This window comes from Colletotrichum siamense (genome assembly GCF_013390195.1).
Source record: "Colletotrichum siamense strain Cg363 chromosome Unknown KSG_Cg363_contig07, whole genome shotgun sequence".
Lineage (NCBI taxonomy): Eukaryota > Fungi > Ascomycota > Sordariomycetes > Glomerellales > Glomerellaceae > Colletotrichum > Colletotrichum siamense.
In genome coordinates this window covers 977,460-990,968 of record NW_023501020.1, presented here as the reverse complement: position 1 = coordinate 990,968, position 13,509 = coordinate 977,460, and the positions used below count along the sequence as shown (strand labels likewise).

Genomic DNA, 13,509 nt, shown 5'->3' with positions numbered 1-13,509 from the left:
CGGACGGGGCCGTCTGTTCCAATAGTGTACCATGCATATCACGGCTTTGCGGGACGAAGGGCTCATCGTCTCCACCCACACTGCCACCATGATTCTCGGAAAGCTGCCGCCTCGGACATCGGTGGACATCATGCTCCGTTCGCCGACTCCGTCCTCCGATCTGGTCTATTTGAAATTAAATGTCGGTCTTTGTTTTACCGAGAAGCAGCGTCTTTCACATTTGTCCTTTTGGGAATGAAGCCATGTGTACACAATACTCAGATCAATCGATCTTTACTATCTGGCTTTGAACATATGCCGTCGGTATGATCGGCATCAATGCTTGGCCATTCAATCGTTCCCCTTTAGCCCAGTCTCTAGGACATTGGGTGCCACAACTATCTGCCTGAGCCTAATACCGACTGCTCTTGTGGCGCTCTTCTCACTCTCATCAATTGTAGCACTTTATGCGAGCAGGCGAGAAGCGAAAGGGGGCACTACTTTGTCAGGTGAGAACAAAATCGGACGAAGCGCAAATGGAGACAATAGGCAGAACGAATGAACAAGTCAGACGCCTAGATCTTTCGTTGAATGTTTCCGAGTTTATAAGGCTTAGGAATTTGCAAAGTCGAATGTTTGTGGAAACTGTAAAAGGCTGACGACAGCAAGGGAGTTGCATGATAGGAGCTACCTCGGGTAAAGTACGAACGGTTGGCATTTATTTTCAGTTGAGTTGTCAAGTTCATCTGCCATCGGCCCTGTCTGAAAAAACGGTTCGAAAGGGAAATATCCAAAGCAGATGGTACAAAGAATATGTCAGCTTCAATTGAAAGAAAGGGTAGTTTATAGACTTCCCATTTCATCGCATCTGTTTCAAGCTTTCATCATCCGCGTAAAGCCAGCACCGTTGTGCGCTTTTAGAGGGGACTGATATGTACACAATTTGGTAGCTGGAATATTGCTCGGGTCCTATTCGTCCCTCGAAAAGACTGCATCGTTGCAGAGGCTTGCCTATACATATTTCAATGCCCACGGACAAAGGCACCCGTACGGGTTATGTTTCCAGATATTGTCTTCCAGAAGCATTCGCCACTGCGGCAACGGTGGCTCAGGTCCCCAAGACTGCGGTGTGTGATTAAACCACTCGCGCTCCCATTTATATTTGTTCCATTCTGCGTGCTTCCGAATGATAGACTCCACATTCCAAGGTGCACCCACGTCGAAGTTACAATGCACAATAGATGTTCCTCCCGCAATATCGGTCAATGATTGCGGAAACTGTTCGAAGATATAACCCCAGTAGCCCGGTCGATCTGCGGGTACCCTAGATCGTGAGGCCCTGTCAATTTGATTGAAGTCGAACCACCCGTGTCTCAACACGCTTTCGCCCTTTCTCTCAAACCATGTAATCTGGCCGAGTATACCTCTCTGAATAGTTTCTATCCAAGCTTGCTGCCAGGCAGCATCTCGCTGGACGATTGACTTAAAAATGCGTGAGCATAAGTCTGGACACGGATCGCCGTCGAGAAGGAGTGAGAAAGATCCAGGTGGCATGCCCTCTTGATCGAGCGCAAGAGCCTCTGTGATCCAAGTGGCTACGTTCGCCGTTATCTGGTCTGAATTCATCACACAAGGAGTCCGTCGCGTTGCAACTTGGTTGCGCCAACAGCGCTCATCTGGGTGCTTATAGAACATGTCCTCCTGGAAGACCACGTTCCAGAGACTGACGCGACGCTCAACCTGGATCGGATATTGTTGGCAAAACGGAATCAGGCCTCTGGCGTGCTCTTGTGGGTAAAGAACGGCTTCGTAATCTTCGTTGAGGATGATCTTGCGGAGATGTTTACGAAGAGAGTGCGGTATTGACTGTAGGAAATATACGGCCGCCGCAGCTGCAGAGAAACGATATATGGATCGGTCGTCTCTAGTCCTGGGGCAAGAGAATTCGATGGGTACCGCTGCCTCCAATGCGTCCATCTGGCTGTCGGACGGGATGGTCCAAGGGTTGATATGACTTTTAATAACCTCGAAAGGCGACCATTTGTCGATATGGTCTGTTGAAAACATTGGGGGAGTAAAGTCGGCAACCAGATTTCTGAAACTGTCGTCCTGTGTCCAGGCTGATTCTAAGACATCTTTGATAAAGCCACGATAGACCGACGGAGCCTCGCCGTAGGGCCCGTGACGCTCCAAACATAGACCAGCTCCTTGCACAGGAGCCCGGGGCCCTTCAGCTTTCATGCGATCCAATAATGGCATGAACTGCGGATAACTCTTCTGGACTTCTGCGTAGACACGATCGGGTATGAGATGTCCGTAGTTTTGAAACATCTCGCATCTTACGAAGTCCACGCCGCGGCTCTTGAGCTGTTGGAATTGGCATGCCAAATGGCTGAACTCGACCGAATCCAGGGTCGAAAACGTAATTGAGTTCAGTTTCAGGGCAAGTCCGCCGCGGTCCATCTCGTTGGCTATCTGTTTGCAAGTGTACACAAGAGATAGATCGACTTCTTTCTAGTTGGCACCCTTCAGCTTTCCACGGGTAAACTCATCGGTGTCGCAAATGTACCCTCCGTCGACGATGACGTAAAAGCTGTAGATAGTGTCTCGAAGCTCTCGGGGAAGCCTGAGGAGTGGGAAAGGCAGCATGTCGAATGAACGAGAGTCGCAAGCATACCAATTGTGTTGCTTAAGACTATCCTGGAAGAATGGAAGTCGTCAAAATATTAGGAGGGTCAAGGGAAGCGCAGAATTCACCGGAGCAAGGCACGATCGGAACAACCTTCGGGTACCTTGTCAGCCCGTCCCATAGCTGTCAAACTTTGTTACTGACGTGTCATCACCTCGGTGTAGGCAGCAAAGAGCCACATAACCGAAGAGGTTCTGGCACAAGACAGCAACTTGATTCCGGTGATCACATCTACCCCAGAGCCGGTGAGATTTTGCATCATGCGTTATTCTATCCCGAGGACCACCAAGACCCAGGGTCCCCATGGGCCATGGATACTGGATGCGGACAGCCATTCGAGCGTTTGCAGTATTAAATCCAATCTTCAAGCGGGTATTTTTTTTTTTTTTCAATTACGGTGGCGCTTTTTGGGTTAGGATGATCCCGACCTTGAAAGACCAGCCTTCCTTCCTTCCTTCCACATAATTGCTTCTTCCTTAGGTCCGGTCAGTGGGTTCTCTATCCACCATTTGAACTTGACACGACCGGCTGGTACGAGGAGAGTCAGACTGGTTCCTTCGAAGCTATTATGACAGCGAAGATCTTTCCCTTTCTAAATCCTTTCTGGACTGAAAAAAGATTTGAACCATGGAGGATTCTGACTCTGCGCCCAGAGTTTTCGTATGGATAAGCTGGTGTTCAATCCCACTTTTGTCAACGCCCTTCAATAACCCCTGTCATATTTACACTCCGTTGCGTTGACAGCGTCCGCCCCCGACTTTAACCCAGAAGGAAAATTTTCCGCTAGCCTAAAAACCCCCTAAACTTCACACCTTAATAACTCTATACGTACGTAATACGTGAGAATAAAAAATATATTAATTAATAGCCCTTAATTAGGTGATTATAATAATATCTTTTTTATTCATAAGTACTATATACATATAGAGCTATTAAAGTGTAAAGTTTAAGGGGCTTTTAAGCTAGTAGATATTAAATATAACGCTAAAAAGAAAAAATGAAACCCCTAGTACGTTATATTAAACTATCTGCTTAAAAACCCCTTAAAATTAGCTTTAACTTCACACTTAGCTAACTCTATATATACGTAATACGCGAGAATAAGAAAGATATCGTTATAATCACTTAATCGAAGGCTATCGATTAATATATTTTTTATTTATATATATTATATACGTATAGAGGTATTAAGGTGTGAAGTTTAGGGCGATTTAGTGGTTTTTCGGTAAAAAGCCCCTTTTTTTGCCTTTTTCAGGCTAAAAACTGCAGGGTGGACGCTATCAACGCAACGGAGTGTAGGGCATCCGTGCGTACCCATTCCAACCATGTCGGGCGATCAGTGCTAGCTATTAACACTCATCGACTATGACCGCATGGGGTCGTGGCGCAGAGATGTTGTAATGTTGAAAACATTCTTTCGTTGTCTGGGTGAAGGATGAAGTCTGAATGTGTTCCGTCAACGAGATAATAATGCGACTTAATCGCATTTTATTAGATGGCCTGTTTTTGTGTAAAAGTCTCCGAACCTACGCATGTTGATACGAACCCCAAGAGCCTAGTTGATGGATCATTTCGACCAACAATTTTTGCTATACCCAGAATCTTGTAGCACTTACTATAGCTACTGTAATTAGTAAGGAAACCCTACTCAAACTTCCTGTGTCATCGCTTACGCAACTGCATTGTGGAGAGAACTACATTAACAAGTCATGTCTTCACACCTTGAGCACGGCGTCGAGATAGAGGTTGGAATTCGAGGAATGATTTCTCGGCAAATTCGACGGAGTCATCCCCCGGATTGCCTTCATCTGCCGGGCCTGCAAGGATAACGTTCTCTCCAATTGGTATTGAACGATCATGCCACAAGCTCAATCCGGTCTCAACAGCTTTTTAGCGCTACTGGCCTACGCAGCTAATGCAATAATGGCAGGGACGGTATCCAACGGCTACCGGACTTGGCCTTCAGGAGCCCTCTGACATTCGTTACTACTTGTGGATCTGAGACATAAAAGATCCTAGTGAAGGCCGAGCTCTAGCGGCATCTCGCCCCTTGCCTCTGTCTTGCCCCGCTTCTCCTCTCAGCTGAGAAACTACTGGTGGGAGGTTCTTTCGCAAAAGTGATCTGCTAAGTTGCGTTGAGAGGTTCCGTCTATGATCTTCAGTCTGTTCGCGTTGCGATCGTGGGGAATACCGATGTGCTGGTCATCCGGCTACTGTGCCTTATTCCGGTCAATGCATGGATATTGGAAAGGCGAGGCAGAATTCGGTGCCAACCCCTGCGCTATGATATGGAATTCGATAAATATTGATTTTAATTCAGTAGCTACAGGTGTAAAAGAAAACAGACGTCGATTTGATATGTGATCTACATCTCAAGGGGTTTCTCTGGTATGGTCGTTCTGAGAACGCCAGTGCTTGGAATGGAGTCAAGTGAGTGAAATAGGAAACAACACTCCTGTCGTAATAGTGCTTGAATGCTGCCTCGCACCGGCTTACTAGATGGGTACGGGCGATGGATACCCTCCGCAAATCTTCTGTCACAATGAGCTACAGTCGATGAGAAGACGCATGCGTCCGTTGATGGAGACGACGATCATGTTCATTCCAAGACATCTCTAGGTGTTGGACCTCCTCGATGGACCTCCTCGCTGGACCTCCTCGCTGGACCTCCTCGCTGGAATGTCGCTCGAGCATTATCACATCGAGATGATGCCTCAATAGTGTCACTTTTATCTATTTCGAAATCTATAAAATCTGGCTGTTGCTCCTTCCAGAACCAGATTCTCTTCCTCCTCATCACACAACAATCTCATTCAATCATCTTACACATTTCTTACAATCACCCAGATCCTTCTTGATCCTTCTAATTCACCTTCTTTTCAGAAACACCTTCCCAGAACAATTCTATCTTTCAAAATGCGTTTCTCCGCTGCCACCGTCTCTGCCCTTGCCATGGCTCTCACCGTCGCCGCCGCTCCCGGCAACACTGCCAAGGAGGCCCTCGCCAAGAGAACCGACGATCTCACCGTCGCTGATGCTCAGAACATCTGCGGCAAGGACCTCAGCGTCAACTGCTGCAACCAGGTCGATGCCAGCACCAACAACAACGACAACTCTGGATCTGGAATCCTGTCCGGTATCCTGGGCGGTGTCCTTGGCAACGGTGGCCTGAAGCTCACTGATGGATGCTCCTCCATCGGAGTTGGCAGTGAGCTCTTTGCTAATCCTGTTACTTGATACATACTGACATCTGCCAGTTGCCAACGACCTCCTGAACAGTCAGTGCAAGCAGAGCGTCGCCTGCTGCAAGACCGACGGCAACACTGTGAGTAGTCACTGCGATATATATGAGAAGCACCATCTGACAAATATGTCAAAGGCTTCCGGCCTCGTTGCTGTCCAGCTCCCCTGCATCCCCATCTCTGGTCTTTTGTAAGATACCAACCGGATACATGCAGATCGCAGCATTCGAAAGAGTGCCAGTCTGGTTGCAGACATGTTTAGGCAGAAGGAAGTGTGGGCGAGGATCTCGGGTGTGATGTAAACTTCAATTCGCGGCTGAAGTCTAGCTTTGCTTGGCTTTTCAATATACTTATGCTTTACCCAAGTCTTTCGTTGCAAGACCTCGGCGTAGAATTCGTATTGATGCAAAGCAAATAACGCAGCCCAGTCGTCTTGCATATGAATAACACTGCCAACCTGGTGACGCTATCCGCTTCCGATTTCATGTGATCCATGTTTCTTTGCCTGGAAGTTTGCAGCTAGAAAATACAAGAAAGTTGATGATGCGGTATCGGGATTGTAAAAATCAAAGACTTGATGGTGTGAATCCGTGGTAATCTAAACCTAGATGCTGCCACGCGGCCGATGCATACGAGCAATGCAAGCCTTTTGATTACCTATCTGCCGCGGTGTTTTCCACATCCTCGCCGACAAATCATTGCGACAGCCTCGCAACAAGCAACAGAACTTCTTCGCAGGGCATATGCACTGCGTTGGGCTGCTTCAGGAAATACGACCGCCTGCGATTGTCGCAAATCAAATTGATATCAATTATGGTTGCCAAGCTGTCCCGTCGGCCGAGTTGACGTGCCGAAAACTCTATGCAAAGCATGGGTGCCGTCACTTCATAGGATAGATACCTTCATCGTGCATATTTCTATCCATGGATCCGGGACCGTGCGATTGATGTTTGGCAAGCGATAAGCACGTGCTGCGTACAAGACCGTATTCTTTATTTAACTCTATTGCATCCAATCGCATCTCTACGCATCCCCAGTTCCGGGATCTTACTTTGTACGGTTTCTGTAGTGAAAGTAGAGAGTTTGGCGTACTCGCCTACAAAATACCTCTACCGCAAAGTATCGCAGACAACCATAAATACCCAGTGGCTTCGATGCATTTTTTTTGATCACGAATACAAACCTTCACGTCGGGAGGCTCGGGTGGGTCACCTGCTGATGCTGTAGGATATTTTTTGTCGTGAAGACGGAGCGCACATAACCATATTTCCGGTCCGTTCCCCGAAACGAATCGGAGTGGTATAATGACCAGCCCTATAAGAAATTTCTTCATCTCGTATTTAGCACGCTAAACGATTCCAGTTTGGGCATCTTAAAGATCCCCAGCAGTCGTTTGTAAATGAATTTCTGCGAGCCAATTTCAACATGGCGACTTCCACAACTCCGCCCGAGTGGCCTTTTTCCTACCTTGCAGTGGTTGTGCTCGTGCTGGTTACATACTGGATCCTGGCTACATTCCGTCGAGTCAAGAGCAGATTTGACTTTATGAAGAACGGCATGTCAACGCTCAAAAAGGAGGTAGAAAGACATCCAAGCCAGCCCTTTCGAATGCCTACGGACCTAGGCGAAGTGACGGTTCTTCCCCCTGACTATGCCGCGTATCTACGTAACCTGACAGATCTAGACTTCCGAGAAGCCATCACAAAGGTAAGCCCTCTGTCACGGGGGAGGATTAGCAGCTAACTGGAGGAGGAATTCCATCGTCATCTGCCAGGCTTTGCTGCCTTTGGAATTGTGAAGCATCCAGCACACATTCTCCAATCTGTGGCACGGAAGCAGTTGACACAATACACGAGTACGTCAGGCTTATTCAGCCTCCAGCCTAGGCCCTCTGAAGAGAATCTCCAAGAAACTAATGACAACCGTATAGACACAATTATCGAACCCCTATCCTCAGAGGCCTCTTTCACAACCGAATTTATTTTCGGCAGTCGCCCTGGTAGGATACAGCCCCCCTTACAACATGAGGCCCGTCATCTGATGACTTTTCAGGATGGAGAGAGATACCAGCTAAGGACGCGTTATTGGAGCTCGTTGCTCGCCTATCTTCGCGAGTGTTCCTTGGGTCCGACATTTGCCGCAACGAGAAATGGCTTAGGATTACCAGAGAGTTCACAACGACCAGCTTTGCCGCTGCAGCCAAGCTTAACATGCTGCCATGGGTTCTAAGACCGCTAGCCAACTTACTCGATCCATCTTGTCAACAGGTACGGGCCTTCATCGCAGAGGCGGAGGGGATACTACTTCCCGTTATCGAAAGCCGTCGCAAGGTCAAAGAGGCGGCCAAATTAGCTGGCAAGCCAGTACCTGTATTCAACGATACCATCGAGTGGGCTGAGGCCGAGTCGCAGGGAACGCAGTACGATCCGGTCGCGTTTCAGTTGATGATTTCGTTCGTCGCGATACACACGACGTACGACCTGCTGGGTCGAGTTCTGTTGCTTTTGGCGGAGCATCAGGAGATTATCAAGCCTCTGCGCCAGGAGATGGTCGAGGTCTTGCAAGCTGAAGGCTGGTCCAAGACAGCACTAAACCACATGAAGCTATTGGACAGCACCATCAAAGAATCTCAGAGAATCTCGCCAACCTCTTTGTGTAAGTTGGTCCATGGGAAGCCATACAGCATTCGTGTTTAACCAAGTTTATTAGTAACACTACGTCGAGTCGCGGTCAAAGACGTCACACTCCCCGACGGCACCAGAATTCGAAGAGGCGATCGCCTTTGTACCCACTGCTGCAATATGATGGAACCCCAGGTCTACCCTGATCCCGACAGGTTCGATATATCTCGCTTCAAGCGACTTCGAGAACAGTCCGGGGGCGAGAGCAAAGCCCAGCTCATCACCCTAACTCCGGAGCATCTCGGCTTCGGCTACGGAGTGTATTCTTGTCCGGGGCGCTTCTTCGCCGGACACGAAATCAAGATAGCCTTATGCCACTTGCTTCTGAAGTACGATTGGAAATTGGGGAATGAACGCGGGTTCAAGCCAACCATCATTGGCGTCAACTCGTTTATTGATCCTAGCATGTTGATCGTGTTCAAGCGACGCAAGGAGGAGATTGACTTGGACGCCTTGCGCTTTGATGAAGGTGTTTCGTTCGATAATGATTGAATTGAGTCTCTCAACTGGTCGCTATCTAGAACCAAATAAGAAGTACCTTTGTACGATATTGCCCAACGCTGTTTCCGTCGAACGCATGTTTTATGGTTTCTAGCTGCAGTTTTCCAACAATATGCTTTGCGTGCGGCGTCTTTCGCTTCTTTTCCTCTTTGCGTCCTACCATCTATCATGTGTAGGTGCTCGTCTCAGTCACATGACGAGCTGCGACTGCTCTCGGCGCTGGGTTCTGGCATCCGTAACACCCTCCCTCGTTTTTTATCAACTGTCATCTTGATGATGTCAAGGATTCGTTCTCGCTTGCTGTTCTCGACGTTCTTGCTGTTCTCGACGCTCTTGCTGTTCTCGACGTTCTTGCTGTTCTTGATGTTCTTGCTGAATACTGCCCACGGCGTCAGAAAATTGTATCCATCAATCGGAGTCGACATCAAATGTAGCATCTCTCGCATGCCGTCCGTGGATCGAAGCCACATGTGGTCCTCAGGGCTCAGATTGAGTTTGGGCTCGTCCTGGATGAGTGATATCCTCAAAAAGTGGAGGAAAGAAGCTGCGATACCCGCTGCAATCCCTGCCGTATACGTGTTACCATTAACGAGTTTCTTTCCTGTCTCTTTATTAGTCCAAGGGGCTTTCAACCCCGCGCCGACCACAGAGAAGTTGTAGTCGCCAGCTTTCGGGGACGGAGCAAGACCGCAATGTCTCCCCTGGCCATCAACCGCATGTATTGCAATGACGTGGGGACTGGTGGCCGGGTATCCTCTGACTGAGTTGAACCCGTTAGTTGTAGCAGCAGCAATTACGATCGTTTGCTTGTTCATTTTCCGAGTCTCGGCCAGGGGCTTCATCATCATACGATTGACCGACGCGAACCCAAAGGGCAGGACGATGATGTCAACATTCCAGGACTCAATTGCGTACTCAATGGCCTGCCTGGTCAGCATTTGTCAAAGGGCAGATGATACTGACTGACCTCAACAATTTGGTCCGCGTCTCGTGGATGGACTCGGCGCTCGTTGGTGACTTGGGCGACATAGATTTTCGCCTTCGGGCCATATTGGTGAATGAGAGATATCAATGTTGCCTCCCAACGTAAACCCTTTCCCGAAGGACTCTCATTCGTGAAGTTCTGCTTGTCGAAGATGTATTGGTCCAGACCTGAACCATGCGTCCGCAGCTTTTCGCTATCAACGCCTTGCCCGAGAAGAGCAATCTTGATGGCGTCTTTGTCATCGAGTTCTTTCCCGTCTTCGAATTTATTCGGAGATACGTAATCGAGGAAGCTTTTACAGGCCTTTTCGTATTGTTCAGCAGGTCCCTCCATCCTTTGTCGCGTTAGCCATTGCAAAGCCAGACTCTTCTATAAGCCTACATTTCATCGTTGACCCAGTTCCTTCCTCCCCCGATATAGCCCATTTCTTTGCCCTCGCTATGAGCGTGAAATTCTCTGACTACCAAGTCGTGACCGTTATGAATTGCTCTTTGGAGCGGCGTTCCGTGAGCACTGGCACCCTTCTCGGGCCTCGCGCCTTGTTCGAGCAATGCCATTACAACGAGTTCGTGCCCATTATTCGCCGCATGCCAGAGCGGGGTTCTCCCACACGGATCCGTGACATTTGGATTTACCTCTCCAAACTCGAGCAGTACCCTGACGACTTGCTCGTGGCCATTCTCGGAAGCCTGGCACAGTGGTGTCGTTCCTGATGCATCTGCGACGTTGGGGTCTGCTCCATGCTGCAGCAAGAGCCTGACGATGCCGTCGCGACCCTTCGATGCTGCTTGAAGAAGAGGGCCAGCCAGGGAAGGGAGGTTATATCCATGGCGGTCGGTGATCTGGCCAAGTGCCTCGATTACCATCCCTTCATGGCCGATCCCAGCAGCGAACCACAACGGCGTGCGCTGGGCATCAAATTCTCGGCGCACTATTGGAGGCAGAACGCAAAGCAGGGCATCATCGCGAGACGCCAAGCCACTTTTCTCGATCGCCTCCACCAACTCTGATGCCAGGCGGCTCCTCAAGCAAACGTTGTCTGCAGTGCCGTCCACCTCAACTTCCCCGATGCTCTTTACCAGGTCCAGGATGCTTTTCACAAAAGTGCCCAGGATCTCCTGGGCGCAAAGTGAGAGCAGGTCCGAAGTCGTAGGTAGGGTAAAGACGTCGATTTCGGACTGCTCCGAAGAGGATGATAGGTGCAGCGGTTCTCCGCTGAACCATCCAAACAGTTGATTCAATGGACCTTTGGAAATTTCGCTATTTCCCGTTGGCGTCGGCGTTGCGTTTCTGAGTTTACCTTCCTCGTTGAGCCACAATGTAGAGGGGCCAAACTCTGTATTCAGCCCTTTCAAAGTGTGCTTCATGGGGCGTCCAGCAGCACTTCTGAACCATTTGTAGTAGCCCACTTCTTCCGGGTGTTTGACACTCGACACTATCCTTCTTCGCGTTACTTTCAGCTGAGAGTGGCTCCTTGCTGATTCTGAAATCAGAGACCACGTCCAGAGTCCTAGCATGGCCTCCATGATTTCTTTGCCTTCGAGCCTCCAATGGGAATCTTGGCCACCGCGGTGAAGGTGAAGCAAGACCTTGGCAATCTGATTTCCAGCACGAGGAGAGACGCCGCAGTTCATGGCGCAATACAAGTCGTTGTGTTTCGAACGCCATTCCTCCATGATGATCGCCGTCGACGACGAACAGACGCTGTTGGCAACTGACTCAATCGCCAGGACAAGCTGTCTTGCCGTTTCTCGCACGGCAACCATTTCGTTGGAGAAGTGACGCGTCAAAACAGCCAGATCGAGTTTCGCAGTCGTTGGTTCCGTGAGTCGGGTCAGGGTTCGACGGTAGGCCAGAATCCTGTTGGCGCAGTCCGCCCTGCCTTGGGGTTCTGCTGATTCAGAAGGCTTGTGTCCAATTCCACCAGAATTTGTTTCCGATGGTTGGTATGTGATTCTCTCACCGGCTGTCGTAGCACCGAAAAACAACCACGAGTAGGACCGTCGTTTGCTGTTTGTTTCACCCGGTCGCGAGGCTTTCTCAATGTCCTTCTCACGAGGCCATGGAATATCCAAGCCACAGAGCCGCCACGTTCGCCCGCCCTTTTCAATGCTTGAAGCTCTACAGTCCATCCCCTCTCTGGCCTCCTCCTGACCTATGTGCAGGGCCAGCCAGTCTAGCTCATGGCCCTTGAGCGTATCTGATGAGATCATCATCGCACTGATTTCTTGCTCTGAAAGTCGATTGCCCTGCGAGTCCAGTCTCTGCGTGCGAAGACCAGCCCTCAGCATGCTCATGATCAGGGCTGCCCCGAGCTGGGCCAACGAAATCGACGAGTGTGTCCCGCGGAGGCCGACAAATTGTAGAACAAATCCAGAAACGCTAGACCCGACGACGAGCCATACAGAAAGCTCTGAAGGGGCGCTCTGCTTCTTCCGTGAGGTAATGTGTCGATTGAGGGAGCCGACACCCCCCACATCCGCGTAGCAGAATGGTTCAAATGTCTGATCACCGTGCACTTGAGCCGGTTGCAACCAGTACAGAGAGGACCTCTCTGATAGATTCCGTTCGCGTTGGTAAATCTCTTCTTCGGTGCTCTCTCCCACCAGGACAGCGCAGAAGAACACTCCTCCGCAAACCAGAACGGTTCCCACAATGACCATCGGACAAGCATACGATGGTGGCTGCTCTCCGTCCTTTTCCAACCGAAGGTAGTAGGTTGCCGTGGCTGCATAGATCAACACACCTACTTGCAACACAAACCCGATCACTCCCACGAGTCTGAACCACCAATCATCCAAGCGCTTGATGCTGACATTGTGGGAAAGATTCGGCCCATACTCTTCAGTCATCTTTGGCCCATCACCCTTTGACGGCTCTGTGCTCTCGTGATGAGGCCATGGCCTCCACTCTTGACGGTGATTTTCATTCCTCACGTAGTCAGCGAAGGTGTAGATGCCCGCCGACCCCCCCTCCCTGGTAAATTCTTCGTCATCCACTTTCCGATCGAGCACAACCTCGAGGATCTTTGGACGACCGATAATGCGCTCGATGCCACCGCCATTGTACAGTTCGCACACGTTCCTGCTCGTGGACGAGAGCAGCTCGGCCTCCACGTTGCCCGCTGCTTCTTTTGCTCTGCCGATGAAGGCTTTGAGGGAAGGGCTGCCGCAGACGCGGATCGCGGACACCAGCGCGGTGAGGATGCCGATGGGCGCCATGGCGAAAATGAAGTAGTCCAGCCACGTGATGCTCTCGCTGAGGTATTGCTTCGTCGCCTGCTCTCCGAAAAGGGATATGATGGGAGCGAGGTCCGAGGCAAGATTGTTGGTGAAGTCGTCCCAGCCGTCCGCCGCGACACCGCCCGAGAGGCATAGTGCGATGAGGCTGCAATATGGGCTGAGAAACATCTCTGGCTTGGCTCCCTTGGTT

At 49.9% G+C, this 13,509-nt stretch overlaps 4 protein-coding genes across 4 annotated transcripts; 2 read left to right on the top strand and 2 right to left on the bottom strand.

The window, feature by feature from the left end:
- Positions 1-990: 990 nt before the first annotated feature.
- Positions 991-2,442, bottom strand: CGCS363_v010596 (uncharacterized protein; the record flags this gene model as incomplete). The annotated part of the gene is made up of 1 exon (XM_036642445.1): positions 991-2,442. The coding sequence occupies one exon, from the start codon at positions 2,440-2,442 to the stop codon at positions 991-993; it is 1,452 nt and encodes a 483-aa protein (XP_036491986.1).
- A 3,142-nt stretch (positions 2,443-5,584) lies between these two features.
- rodA (Rodlet protein) lies at positions 5,585-6,104 on the top strand (the record flags this gene model as incomplete). The annotated part of the gene is made up of 3 exons (XM_036642444.1): positions 5,585-5,876; positions 5,926-5,993; positions 6,048-6,104. The coding sequence occupies 3 exons, from the start codon at positions 5,585-5,587 to the stop codon at positions 6,102-6,104; spliced, it is 417 nt and encodes a 138-aa protein (XP_036491983.1).
- A 1,231-nt stretch (positions 6,105-7,335) lies between these two features.
- P450-1-1 (Cytochrome P450 monooygenase 1) lies at positions 7,336-9,083 on the top strand (the record flags this gene model as incomplete). The annotated part of the gene is made up of 5 exons (XM_036642443.1): positions 7,336-7,617; positions 7,663-7,765; positions 7,841-7,909; positions 7,963-8,565; positions 8,620-9,083. 5 exons carry the CDS (start codon positions 7,336-7,338, stop codon positions 9,081-9,083), a joined length of 1,521 nt encoding a protein of 506 aa, XP_036491984.1.
- Positions 9,084-9,277: 194 nt separating this feature from the next.
- Positions 9,278-13,487, bottom strand: Anks3 (Ankyrin repeat and SAM domain-containing protein 3; the record flags this gene model as incomplete). The annotated part of the gene is made up of 3 exons (XM_036642442.1): positions 9,278-10,015; positions 10,060-10,411; positions 10,459-13,487. 3 exons carry the CDS (start codon positions 13,485-13,487, stop codon positions 9,278-9,280), a joined length of 4,119 nt encoding a protein of 1,372 aa, XP_036491989.1.
- Between the last annotated feature and the right edge of the window lie 22 nt (positions 13,488-13,509).